The 13,510-nt window shown below is 34.5% G+C and overlaps 1 protein-coding gene across 2 annotated transcripts in view; it reads left to right on the forward strand.

Annotated features, from left to right (window-relative positions):
- LOC119071898 (beta-1-syntrophin) overlaps window positions 1-13,510 on the forward strand; it is an 89,787-nt gene that overhangs the window by 12,820 nt on the left and 63,457 nt on the right. For both annotated transcript variants that reach the window (XM_037177000.1, XM_037177001.1), the window contains exons 2-5: window positions 948-1,269; window positions 3,060-3,234; window positions 3,483-3,656; window positions 4,994-5,054. In XM_037177000.1, coding sequence (XP_037032895.1) covers window positions 1,070-1,269; window positions 3,060-3,234; window positions 3,483-3,656; window positions 4,994-5,054 — 610 coding nt within the window. In that variant the 5' untranslated portion in view covers window positions 948-1,069. The remainder of the gene's footprint in view (window positions 1-947; window positions 1,270-3,059; window positions 3,235-3,482; window positions 3,657-4,993; window positions 5,055-13,510) is intronic.

Here is a 13,510-nt window from a genome sequence, read left to right on the forward strand (position 1 = left end):
AAAGTTCGTTTAAAAGACGTAGAGTTTTAGATTCTAGTCGATACGTGTTTCATGGTTTCCCTAAAAAGTCCCTTATTTGAGAGCTATGAGCGTTTTAAGTGCGAGCTATGTCAGCCATAACTCGGAAAATATGGAAGATAGAAAGTTCGTTTAAAAGACGTAGAGTTTTAGATTATAGTCGATGCGTGTTTCATGGTTTCCCTAAAAAGTCGCTTATCTTGGAGCTATGAGCGTTTTGAGTGCATTAAATTTTGAATTTCGTCAAATTTTCGATTTTCATATACTTATTGATTTTCGTCAAATTTTCACTTGCCACTTGTTGACGCAAATTTTTTGTGTTATAATTTTCTTCCTAAAATTTTCGTTGCACACTTTCCTCATCAGCTGCCATTTGTGACGCATATCTATTTGCGTGTCAAATCTGTAACCGTCACCTACACCGATATCAGTTCTTTTGTAAGTGGATAACAGGACTTACGTCACACCTCCACTGTAAGTGGTTTTGGAAGCTTTGCATTCAATAAATAATGCTACTCAAAAATACCATATCACATCACGCCATGGCGACTGTGGCAAAGAAATGACCAGCCTCTATAAAATAGCCTTTTAGCATGAAAAAGAATGGCGAATCATAAATGAATTAAAAGTAAAACATATGTTAAAACTAATGAAGTAGAAGATTCGTCATCAATGGCGTGAAAATTGTTAGATCAAAGGTGTATGCACTTTGATTAACCATTGTTTTGTCAGTGGTCATTGACAACTGGTCAACCATGTAAATAAATGAAAAAAAGCGCAAGCCCGCTCGCGAAGACGTGAAATATTAGGGTTTGCCGTCTTTTATGTGAATAGTTAGTATTTTACCAGAAATATAAATATGAAGACTGATACTCACATGTTGTATTTACTTTATGCTTCACAAAATAACAATTATTTCTCTTCTACAGCGGCTGTTAAAATGGATGAAAAGTGTAACCTAAACAGTTTCGAGTTAAACGATAATTCAAATAAAGTGTTGAACTGATGTGATCTAATGTAAGCAATACAAATAACGAAAACGGTGCAAATTATGGTCGAATCGTCGGGTGTACCCCGAAATAATCCAACAACGTCAACGGCCGGATCGGCTCGGTGTGGTGTATTAGAAACAAGAGTGCGTGGCGCATGGTATCGCGTCACAGTCACTTTAGAATCCGATTATTTATCAGTTAGCTTAGACGAGACTTGTGATCCTGTCGATCATACAACGACACTAAATGGAACGCTTGGGTAAGTTAATGAGAACACATGGACATTTTACACGGTTTTTCTTTAAACAAATAAAACGAAATACCCCAAAGCTTTAAGTGGAAAAGTTTGAAAGTTTTATTTTCGTTTTTATTTTTGTGTTTAAGTGTTAAGCATCACCTATTATTTCCAACCGTGGCAATAAAAGAATTTACTTCAATTGGGTTATGACTTTTCTAAACGAATCCCTTTTGTTCGATTTTCGTAGATTGAAATGTCGCACCAACTTTTTTTAACTCAAGAAAATTCATCATACTGAAAACTGTATGAACCGATATCATCTTAAAAGAAACATCCGAATTTACAAATAGAATATTTCACTTAAGTCCTTTGAAGGCGGAATCGTTCCCAAAATCGATGCTACATTCCCCTTTTGGATAGCGATGCTAATTCGTTGAATGAGGTACGACGTCGCACGCTTTTCGTTTGTATATTCCGTGATTTTGCTTCCGATTTTCTTTATCAATTCCAATCCCAATTTTCCGAAAACATATTAAAAGATGTCCTTATTGTCCTTGGTGTCAATCAATCCCAAAACCAGAGAAACACGATTTAACTAAGTTCTCTAAATCTGTGTCGAATCTATTACTTCTTTTGATTTAAACTTTGTCAAGAGAAATAAACGAAATCATTTACTTCAATTGTTCAAAGATAAGACTTGCCGCTTATTTGTGTCGGTGTTGTGACATTGCCGTTGTCAAGAACAGATCCTTGTTTTTGAATAAAAGTCCTTCATTGCTTTAAAAAAAATGTTTTTACAATTAAATTGCCAAAAATATGAGCTAACTGTTTGTGTGTCTACCAATGAGTAGACTCTACCGTTCATTTTAAACAGTTTGATATAATATTCACGGTTTAATTGAATATATTCGAGTAACTAGTGGTTTGTCAGTCGATTTTTCCTGAAATATCCAGCTTTATCACACCTTAATTACGTGTGGAGTAGAAATGGATGTTAGAGTTTCCATTATAAATTAATTTTGTATGCCTAACTCACACAAATTCGGTTAGTTAAATTGTATTCTTGAAGGGGAGTGTCTACCGAATGGCATAAAGTTTCAAAGTTTTGCCTAGTCACTAGGTTTTCAATTCAAGTGACTCTATAAAATGCACCGAGTAAACTTTGGAAAACTCTTCAATTAAATATGAATCGATTTTAAGCTTTAAAGTACTTGCAGACGTTGCATAACAATTTGAATTTTCATGATCGGGCTAAGGAAATAGTTTGAAATTATTAATTCACAAAATACGAAAACAAATTTACTTTGTCCTGCTGCAACTTTGCGACATTCACTGCAAATGTGTCCAAAAAAACGGATAAATAATTGGCCGGATAGTTATACTGACAATATCTGGCAGGCACATTACTGGTTAGATCAAAAATTGTTTCGTTTTCTTATTAATTAGTAATAGTATTTCTCTCTTCTCGAAGCTCATTTTGGGTTCTTATACTTAAATTGTTAATAGAAACTTAACGAATAGACGACATAAAATAGATATTTTCTTCCCTATTTCCGCAAGCACACCATTTATCCACCTTTTTCTCTTCAAAAAAAAATCATTAAGGTAACAACCACTTAGTCCCATTCATACCTCTCCGGGTCAGTGTAGATTTACAAAGAAAGAACACAATCAGGTGAACACCTTTTTCTTTCGCTTACTCCGTACAATCGTACAATATTCTGAAATTTCCTCCCTTTTATAGCACAAAACTATCATGTGAAGACTCTTCGGGTGCTCATAAACCTAATTTTCAATTTATTTTTATACAGCAGCAACCACAGTGGTAACAATGGTTCAAGTGGCTCTCTACCGTCTTCTGCTGGACCGTCGCTGAATTCAGAGGACATTAACAATGGTGACCATCTTCTGAACAATAATACAGTAGACAATGGAATTGCGGAAGTGTGTGATGTACCTGACGACGTGGCCAACCAAAAACGTCATGTAAGCAATAAATTTATGTCTTATCAGCAACATTATATGCACGCACATTGTACATACTCATACAGCTTAGTATAGTGCTTCAACACGTCTTGACATTTTCTTGTTCAAAACACATATATGCTCCGTTTCTCTTATTCGCCATAGCACACACGTATCTATAGAGATTGTGTTCATGATACACTTAATGTTTATTAAAAAAAATATTTTTCTTCATATATCTTTTCATGTTGTCGCTTCACTTGATGCAGGTTCGTGTTATTAAATCAGACAACAATGGGTTAGGAATTTCTATTAAAGGCGGCCGAGAGAATCGAATGCCCATTCTTATCTCGAAGATTTTTCGAGGTATGGCAGCAGATAGTGCCAAGGGGCTGTACGTTGGTGATGCGATTCTTTCGGTGAATGGAGAAGAACTTAATCGAGTAAGTGTGATGATAATTTTTTGTTTCCTTTTTTTTTGTTATAATGCGGTCAGTATGTTATGTTTGCTGAAAATTAGTACTCGTAGGGTTTTCTTGTGACAATTATTCTCGAAGCGTAAAAGCATGATAATGATGACGGGTCAGTAGACCTTGAAGCATATTTGTTTCGTATGAGAAAACATAAACTGACATTTTGTAATTCAGGGAAGGACAATCAAATATCAGACGATATTTGCTTCAGCTCGTTTTCAGATGGTTGATACAAACGAAACTGGTTAGGAGTGTTTACACGAATTTAACAGTATGCGCAAGTGCGTGGAAGTGTTACTGTTTGTTTTGTTTTATATGAGTCTTGAATCAGCTGAAAATAAGGTGAAGGAAATTTCGGCTAAAATTTGATTGCCTATTCCTGTACAAATTGAATGCTTTTACGTTTAAAGCTCAATCAATTCGTTACTGCGTGATTTGAAATTTGTGAGGCAAGTGTTTGTTCTTGCCTTCTCTTCGACTAAATGTGATCACGACAAAAATCTAGAAAATCGTTTTTATAGAGTAAATTCGACCAGACGAATGCAACAAAGCTAAACATATTTTAGGTCACTGAGTTTTCTGAAGCGCTCACCTGCGCTTAAACAAAAATATGGAATTATGTCTCAGGATAAATCAACAAAAATTTTGAAGCCTATTTTTTACAAAATCTTTTACTTTATTTGATTTAAGATGAATTTGGCTATTTGCATTTCGAATCAATCATACGTTTTGAGATTGTATGCAACTTGGTGATAAACGCTGCTGCCTCATGTGACAATCTACACATCTAGGCCTTAAAAAGCAGTGGAATAATATTAATTTATCACCGAGTTGCATACAACATTTTTCTCAAAAAAGGCAACGAAAGTTTCTCATTTCGTCATTGAATTGAGAAAATAACTATGAAAGGCATAAAGACCTGAAAGGCATTATTCTGTGAACTACGATTTGATTGAGCCGTTAGCATTAACGATCGTGGTTGTTTTCCATTCCGGTTTGTCTATTCCATGTCAAATTCTCCTAATCGAATCAAAAATTTATTTCTCGCGATAAAATGGGAGAGATTTTTGTTGTATAAATGAGATAATTGCTTAAATGAAATGAATAGACGAATAATAATACCGATGAATGTTGTCTACTACCGGAGTAATTTACTACAATTTTATTTGTTCATATTTGCCACAATGTTCGCAAATAACAAAGAATTACGACCGCTTATAATAACACTTATAACAAAAACAGCTCTTTATATTAATATCCACGTTTCTGTTCCAATATTAATAACGTTTCATCATTCCATTATGCAGTACACACATGACGAAGCAGTAAAAGCTCTGAAACGGGCTGGAAGAGTTGTTGATTTGGAAGGTATGTTGTCTATTGTATTGTCTTTATCAAATTATATATTTTTTTTTGATAATTCTTTTATGCTTTATGATTATGCCTGTCATTTAATTGCATTTCGTGAAATTGGCACAAAGTACAGTGATATGACAAAAATACAAATAATTTTTTTTTTCATCACAATCAACGGAAAATCAACTAACAGTCAATTTGTGTACGTATGAAAATTGAATAAGCTTTGATTTTCAAATGAAATTCAATTAAGGGTTCCGATGAACGCTTAGGTTTGCAATTTTGATTGTGTAAAATATTTTGTACTGAAATTGTTGTGCAATGCAACATTGTTGGAAAATCAATCAGTCTGATGGCATTTTTGTCAGTACACTCTTTCTATTGGGTTGATGTTATTATTGTATTTATAGAAAAATCACCTGAATCGGTGAGTTGGTGCCGATGTGAAGTGACAATTATTTCAATTGTTTTCGAATAATGATTGCTATGCAGACTGCCATGTTTAACAAATCGAATTTCATAACATACATGCCGTACGAATAAATTTGAGCACAGGTATAAATTAATACTATTCTGATATCTGTTATCGTTAGCGACAGCAAAAATAACAAATTAGTTCTGGATTGTGTTCCTTTATATAGTAAGTGTATGTTAAATGAAGTGAAGTAAAAGATTTTTTCGTAGATATTTGAGAAGAACTTATGTGCAACTGGAGTAATAGAGTTCCATTGCTATTTTTACTCATATTGAATCTCTACTCTCCATAGTTGATAAGACGGCAGTGGAGCTAAAGTCATGAGATTTTCTACACGCGTTTTCTCACGATGGGAAAATACAAATTTTCGTAGGAAAAATGTATTTTCTTAAATCAATTGTTTCTCAATCAAGTGACGAAAAGTGCAACTTTACGCAGCAAAAAGCATGTACCAGTCGGTCGCATAAATAACTATTTCTCAACCCCTTGTCCTTAATAGTGAATAAATTAAGATTATGTTCTTTAAGATTATGGATTATTGAGCTCATTATCTCATATTATGCATTCTGTCCGTCCAATAGCTAAAAAAGTTTTCAACAAAATGTTGAATGTAACAACTCGACGATATAATATCCACTTTCTCATCGAATTATTTCATGTTATCGAATTATTGCCAGTTCGTTAAAACTCATGAGATCATGACCGTTTCGGTCGGAAGCATTTCATATATTATATTTTATTGCGCTGCGAATTATTATTAATTTTCCTTCTCCTCGATATTCATTTCCTCGGCATTATCATACCACAATCAAATTAAAAACAAATGGCAGAGAGCGTTCGCCGAGAATATAAAAGAAAAAGTTTCGGTTCACTTTTCAATTATTTTCCCAATTTCATGCCTAAACAAATCCAACACAGCTTATTCCGCATTCCACAAAAACAAAACAAGTTTCGCATAGAAATGAGGATTCAGCACAAATTGGCATAAAATACTTTCAATAAAACCCACCCACAATAATCTACGTTAACAGATTCATCCGAAATACAATTATAAGAGAAAATTTATTACCGCTCTTACCGTTTGCTGGTGTTATCTTTTCACTGTGATGTACACACTCATTTCCTCCGTTCAGATAGGCGTTCCGAGAAACGACTCATATAAAATAATACATTCGAATTAGACTGATAGGAAGACGAACAAATCAACCTAAAACGTTAGCTCCGTTCCTCATTGTGTGAATATTACACATCAATTCCAGGAGCTGGATATTATGTTATATACGTACGTGAAATAGAAACTATTACGCCTCAAGTGGGTTTTATTTGTGCTTTGATAACATTGTGTAAACCACAAATTTCTGTATAGATTTTCATTTCTTAATGGCTTTGTTTTCACTCCAATGTAAATGTAAATGTAAGTCATTACACATCATTCACGTTGAAATAGCACTACTCATTTATACATATGAACGAAAACAAAACCGAAAAAAAAATTTCCGAGATATTTGCGTAGTATTGTTGGACACACAGTTAATTGGAAAAGGATTAATTTGGCAAATTAGTTTAAACGAAGGTTTTATTATCGTCGGCTTTCTTGTTTGTTTGTTCGGCACAGAACAAGTTACATTGTACAATGTACATACACGGGAAGGGGGAGAGTCTACTACTACAGTCTGTACCCTCTCAACCGTTTTATTTCTCGGTTTATATTTGAGAAAGATTTATGTGAGATCATAAATTTACTTGGCTGATTATCGTTATAGGTTCTTTTTTACACCGGAAGGACATGGCATAGACGTAACCAGCAATAATATATATACATTTTATGTGTATATATGCAGCACAAGATAAATTTAATACGTGCAGTACACAATAGCTTAGTGATTAATTTGACTTGTTTATACTTATACGTACTATGTATACAACACTACGTATATATAGATGAAGTGGATAATATCTGACGGAATGTAAAATAACGAATTTGTGGCGTTACATTAAACTTGTTTGTCTATTTTCCGAACAGCATTTTAAAACAATCAAATTGAATTTGCCTAAGCAAATTTCGCCTAAAATAATTTATTTTCGGAATAAAATATGAGCAAAGGGATAATATTGTAATTAATTGTAGTAGCAGAGCTGTGGCGGCAGTGTCTGCTTCTAAATCCTACCGAATTTATTTTTGTCGAAACATGGTCGATAAAAATATTTTTTTGACTAAACGATGCTGATTCTACGGGAGTGTTAAAGTACTTACTAAAGTTTGAGTGACATTGTGTACGGAAAGAAGTGGCTTTAGGATGTCTACAATTTGTAACGTATATGTCTATACCAAATTTATCATCTATAGAAGGTCCAACTGTGTTACATGTATGCGAAATATGTGGGAAGTGATTGAAATGTTAGATGAGAAAATCACCTTTGACAGCCGAAACTTGATATTTGTTGGAACATAGAAAATTAACGTTATGTGGGTATAAATGTTTGAAGTCGGTTGCCTTTTGGGGCATATTAGAAAGTTTATCTCTCTGAATAAGTAAACAGATCAAACCTAACCGAAACAAAAACAACACGCAAGTCTACGTCTTCTGTTTTTTTCAACGCATACACAGCAAAAAACAATTTTGGTTACAGTGACGTCACCTGCCTCCGACAATGACGACAAAAATAAGTGAGGAACTCTGGCTAATGATATCTAATAAATATGCAAAATGTATTCAGAAATTATTGAAGTAAAAAATTGTGAATCAATCTGATGAAAATTTACTTAGATCAAAAGAAGTAGTAGATGCGACAACTATTTGTGCGCTTGTCTTGTCTCTGAAGAGATACATAGTGTGCATTCTAATTAATCCCAATTGGATATTGATTGTAACTAGGAGTCGGTCGGAATTTCATTAAATCCAAACCCCGTCGAAAAGTTATTCGTGTTCAGGTCAACGTATCCTGTAACCAAGAATAGGGACATAACATAGACGACATAACAGAAAAATCTCTGAAGAAAACCGTTTTCAGCACCTTTAGCTTTGCGATTAATCTGTCATTTTTGTCCCGTCCTGATTGCTTTTTCCCAGTCTGCTAATCAATCAATATCGAAATATAATTTTTTTTCACTCGATTGCGTGCAAGAGTATCAGGTTGATAGTGTGTATGCTACTTAAGTATTCAACTTTGTCAAAAGGAAAGTTCAGGAAATATTCGTACATTACACAACATTTAGTGAACCTATACACATCGTTTGTACATTTCGGATGAACGATAATGATACACACACACAAACTGTACACACACGGATATTTCTCAGAAGCAGAGAAAATGTCATATAAGTAGCGAAACCGGGTAGTCGAATCGATAGGAAATAATGTCTTCACCGAATATATTAGAAATTCTATTCGCAAAGTTGGAACATTTTATTTGATTTTCATGTTGTGTGATGGATCGGTTATGTAGACGCTTTGTAGCTAAAAGTTATGTAAGGAGGTAACATTTACACGTTTTGAAAGTGTCTCCTCGTTCTTAGACGACGTGAAAACGTGAGTCGAAAAAAATTCAATAATAGATTATATGTGAGCATTTAATGGATTATGGATTCAATATTGTGCTAGGCACGAGAAACTTTATGTATACATGCTGCGGAACGAAAGTTCGATCTTGTTTGTGGAGAAATTTATTAGTTTGTGAAATGCATATCAGAACACCATTAGTTTGAAATTATTTCCGTTCATTAAACACTGGAGGGAATTCAGGCGACCTATCATCAGTTGTCAGTAAAATCCAGCATGAAAGCACCGCATTTTGTTTGCTTGCAGAAAATGCGAAAAACTAGTTTTGAGAGAGACGGTAATGGGTTGTGTTTTGGCTGCAAGCAAACAAAGTTTTTCGCATTTTCACGTGTGGGATACAAAAAAATGTTACAGCGAGACAGTAATGTGCTATTGCAAAACGAATGCATCAAACACTTTAAATATAAGCATAAATGGAAATGCACAGCAAAATCAATCGAATTTTCCATGTTGGCAATCAAATATTTTTATATTAAAAATTCCGTGGTCACTGCTGAATGTGAATATTGTGTGGCGAATGTAATAAAATTGGTAAACGCTTCTTGCGCAGCTCAATGTGTGCGGTAATAATAAATTTAATTTTCGTCAAATAAATTTCAATTTCGTGGCTGCTTTCTATTATTATTCGACAGTTTGAATAGGATTCTAGTATTTAGATGCTTCACACAAATGCATAAAGACATATCGATGATGAAGCTGAAACAATCGTCAAATTTTCACGAGTTCTGCGTGAACACACCCCCGCACAAAGAACAACCAAATCCTCATTTGAATATTTCAAATGTTCCAATGATCCACCAAATTGATTTACTTTTTACGTTGATTTATTTACCAATGGTAAACCTAAAAGCTCTTCATTACAGTGTTGAAGAGGGTTGGCGATTAATTTTGTTTTAAACGTTTTACCCACGAGCATACGGTGCGCTATATGTTCGGTGTATATAGTACGCTCAAGTATTACATTGATTCAAAGCGAAACATTTGAAAGATGTAACTTGTTACTTTTGCAAAAAGCCTCGAAGTACGTTTTTACCATCATGAACATTGGAAAATAGATTCGTGATTTCCAGCTGGAGTGTATCAACGCCTTCCCAACTCTTTTCTGATTGAACAAGATTTTCAGTGACATAAAATTAATTATTTGGTTAGTTAAACTACATTCGTTTTGGAGGTTTTTTCGTGTGGGTATACATAATTGATGTAGCAATGCTGGGTGACTCTGAACAAAAATGCCATTTGGAATCGATTTTTATTATGTGTTCGAATTAACGACTCCCTTTTTCGTGTCGTGTATAACACTTTTGTGAGTATATTTCGCACAATGACTGTAGACTTTGATGTATCTTCGATTCCATCGTTCTTTTCATTTGCCTAGTTGATGCCATGTTAAAAATTTTCCATCACTTTTCCAACAAATGAGTGACAGATCCTGTATCCAACTTTTATTGCAGCTACACGTAGCAACGCGAAAGAGACCTAATTTTTAAAAAATCCTTTACTGTCACAAGAACAAAAGAAAAAATCGAATTACGTCACCTTCGCGTCTCTATGTGATAGAGCGACTGTGACATTAGACTTAAGAGTGATATCGTGAAATCTTCGAAAAACTTTGGGACCAGGGGTCACGGATTTTATTGAGTTATAGCTCATTCGATTCGTTGAACTGTTGCGAGTAAAACGTAGTACTACGTTTGGTGAATTTTTTTTTTGCCGACGATCGAGGTCATGACGTAAGGGCCTGCCAAAAGAGGCCCAAAATCGTTTACTCGCGATTAGTCAAGTAAAACAATTTTGGGGAAAACTTTTTTAGGTAGCCTTGTAGGCCTTGGATAGACGCACACTTTGAGTATACACACCACCAGGCCCATGTTGACCTGTTGGTGATATCAATCATTTTAGGTTAAAAAATAGGTGATTTTCCCAAAGAGCGGCTGCAGTGACATAAGTCCGAGACATGGTATGTATGGTGAGAGAACCTAGCCGCTGTAGTACCATTTCATGGAAAAACATCCTTGGATAAGTTTCACTGCAAAGGTTTGGAGCGACTTTAGTGAAAGTTTATTGCTAACTGCTAGTTGATCTCACACCATAATAAAGAATATTTCGATGTATTCACGTGGTTCTTATACTCTTGGAACCCAAATTTCGATATATTTGGACTATTTTCTATATAAAAGTGGGGTATGAAGCGCTTTTGGACTTTTTTTTGTGGCTGTTCAATATTTATTTTCAATAAAATTGTTTCTGAAGTGAAGTAAACTAAAATAAAGAGTTACTTGATATATCCATGTTGGTTACGTACTACTATCGCTGATGACTCGAATGAAAGTCGGCACTTCTGCCACAGTGTCGTAACTATCATTGCACTGATGGCGTAGTTTTCATTATGCAATGGTGACACCTCATTTAGTTACACAATTGCAATCACTTTAATTCAGTGAACTGCTCTAATTTTCAGTTATTTTTTATAAATAAATTATTGCTGGTATTTATTGCTGCAGCAGTAATGTGCATACAGCGAACGATGTACATAAAAATTGCACTTCTTTTACTCAAAAATAAAACGTCATACAGTCATTGTTTTCGTTTTTTTCTGCTTTTCCTGGAAACTGTTCGTCTTCCGGAGCGGAATGTTTTTTATTTACTTAAGTTGAAAAAGCTTTTGTATTTTCATGGAAAGAAATTCATGGAAAAGGGATTTTTTTTGTTGCTCTGAATAGCTCTAACGTAACATAAACATTATAGAATAATAAGTAAACTTTCCTTAAATGGTTCATTGTTGTTATTTATTTTTTGCCTTTGTTCTACATTTTATAAGTTGAAAAGTGTGAATCTCATTACAATCATGGTATAATAGAGTAGAGGTTTTTAAACATTCGGAAATATTATTGTATCTTTATGCGACATGCATATTCGGCAGAGGCATTATTATTTAACTTTATGCTTCTGTTTACAGTCCACTGAATACTTCATCGCTAGGTTTGTCTGTTAATTATTTTTGTTTTGTATTTTGGCATATTTTTCTGTATCTAACAAGTGTGTATAACAACAAAATCAATAAGCCCAGGCCCATAACTTTCCTAAACGAGGAGATCGGCAGATCAGGGACGTTTAATTTATTGTTAACCAAATATGAAAAAGATCCTATTCTTCTATACGACTAAAAAAAGTGTTAAATTGATTCTAATAAGCCATGTTTCATGTGTGTCAAAAAAATCTTGAATGGTAAAGGTAACACGAGTCCTTGAGTCTATTCTTTATCACGATATCTAAACGATATCACTAGGGTTGACGCATTCTGCGTCTGAACTTCGAAATTTCACATAAAAAAATGCGTCACAAGCAATGATATAATAGAGCTGGAGGCGAGTTCTGGAATCGAATTCGCTAAAAAAAACTTTAGCATAAGTTAGTAAGGAGCCGTCCATAACGGACGTCCGCACTATAGGGGTGAGGGGGGGTTCGCCAAAGTGTGACCGCCATACATTTGTATAGTGTAAAAGTGCGGACAAGGGTGGAGGGGGGTCTAAAATTCCAGAAAAATCGCGGACGTCCTTTATGGACGGCTTCTAACTACGTTTTGTTTATATTGGGCCGGGAATGAGCGATGAAGTTGCGATATTTCAGCACTAGATAAACAAATATAGTTGTCGAATCTATTACTTCTTTTAATCTAAGTATAATTCATCGCTGTGATGTGCTTTTCTTCGTAGTATGTGCTGCTCTGTAGTGGCTATAGCTACAGTATTCCAGCACGTTGAGTGTAAGTTTTTTTGCCACTGTCTCCATGGCCTGATGAGAAATGGTATTTTTGAACTGCATATTAATGCAACATGTCGAAAGACATATTTAAGTTTCTCACAGATCGAAACAGTGGTCACATGTACCTCGATTAAGTATAATTTCATCAGACGAATTCAAAATCTTTTACTTCAGAAATTTCTGCAAATAGTTTGCATATATATAAGATATCATTAGCCTGAGCTCATCATTTATTTTTGTCGTCATTGTCGACAGCAGATGACGTCACCGTAATTAAAAGTGTTTTTTGCTTTTTGAATGTAACCTTTAGACTAAAGGCTTTAGTGTCGAAATTATTAGTTTAATATCGTCGTAATAAAAACGAATCCCGATTGGATAGTCTACAACTTTGAAAACTGTCTTGGAGCAACCATTGAAATATCTGGATTCTGGATTAAAACTATTGAAAGGAATAATCGAATTCGACAAAAGTGGGTGAGTCAGCTACTGTGGATGTATCTGCGGTGCCCTTATATAAACGCTGATACTAGCCGAAGAAGATGGTTTGAGTTCAATTGTAATTAATTCATTTGAAAATAAACGGCATATGAAACAAAAAAAAAAAAAGTGTTGTTTTTGTTTCGGTTAGGTTTGATCAGTTTACTTCAATGACATAATGGTTTTTGGTGTCA

Source organism: Bradysia coprophila, assembly GCF_014529535.1.
Source record: "Bradysia coprophila strain Holo2 chromosome IV unlocalized genomic scaffold, BU_Bcop_v1 contig_5, whole genome shotgun sequence".
NCBI classification, from domain to species: domain Eukaryota; kingdom Metazoa; phylum Arthropoda; class Insecta; order Diptera; family Sciaridae; genus Bradysia; species Bradysia coprophila.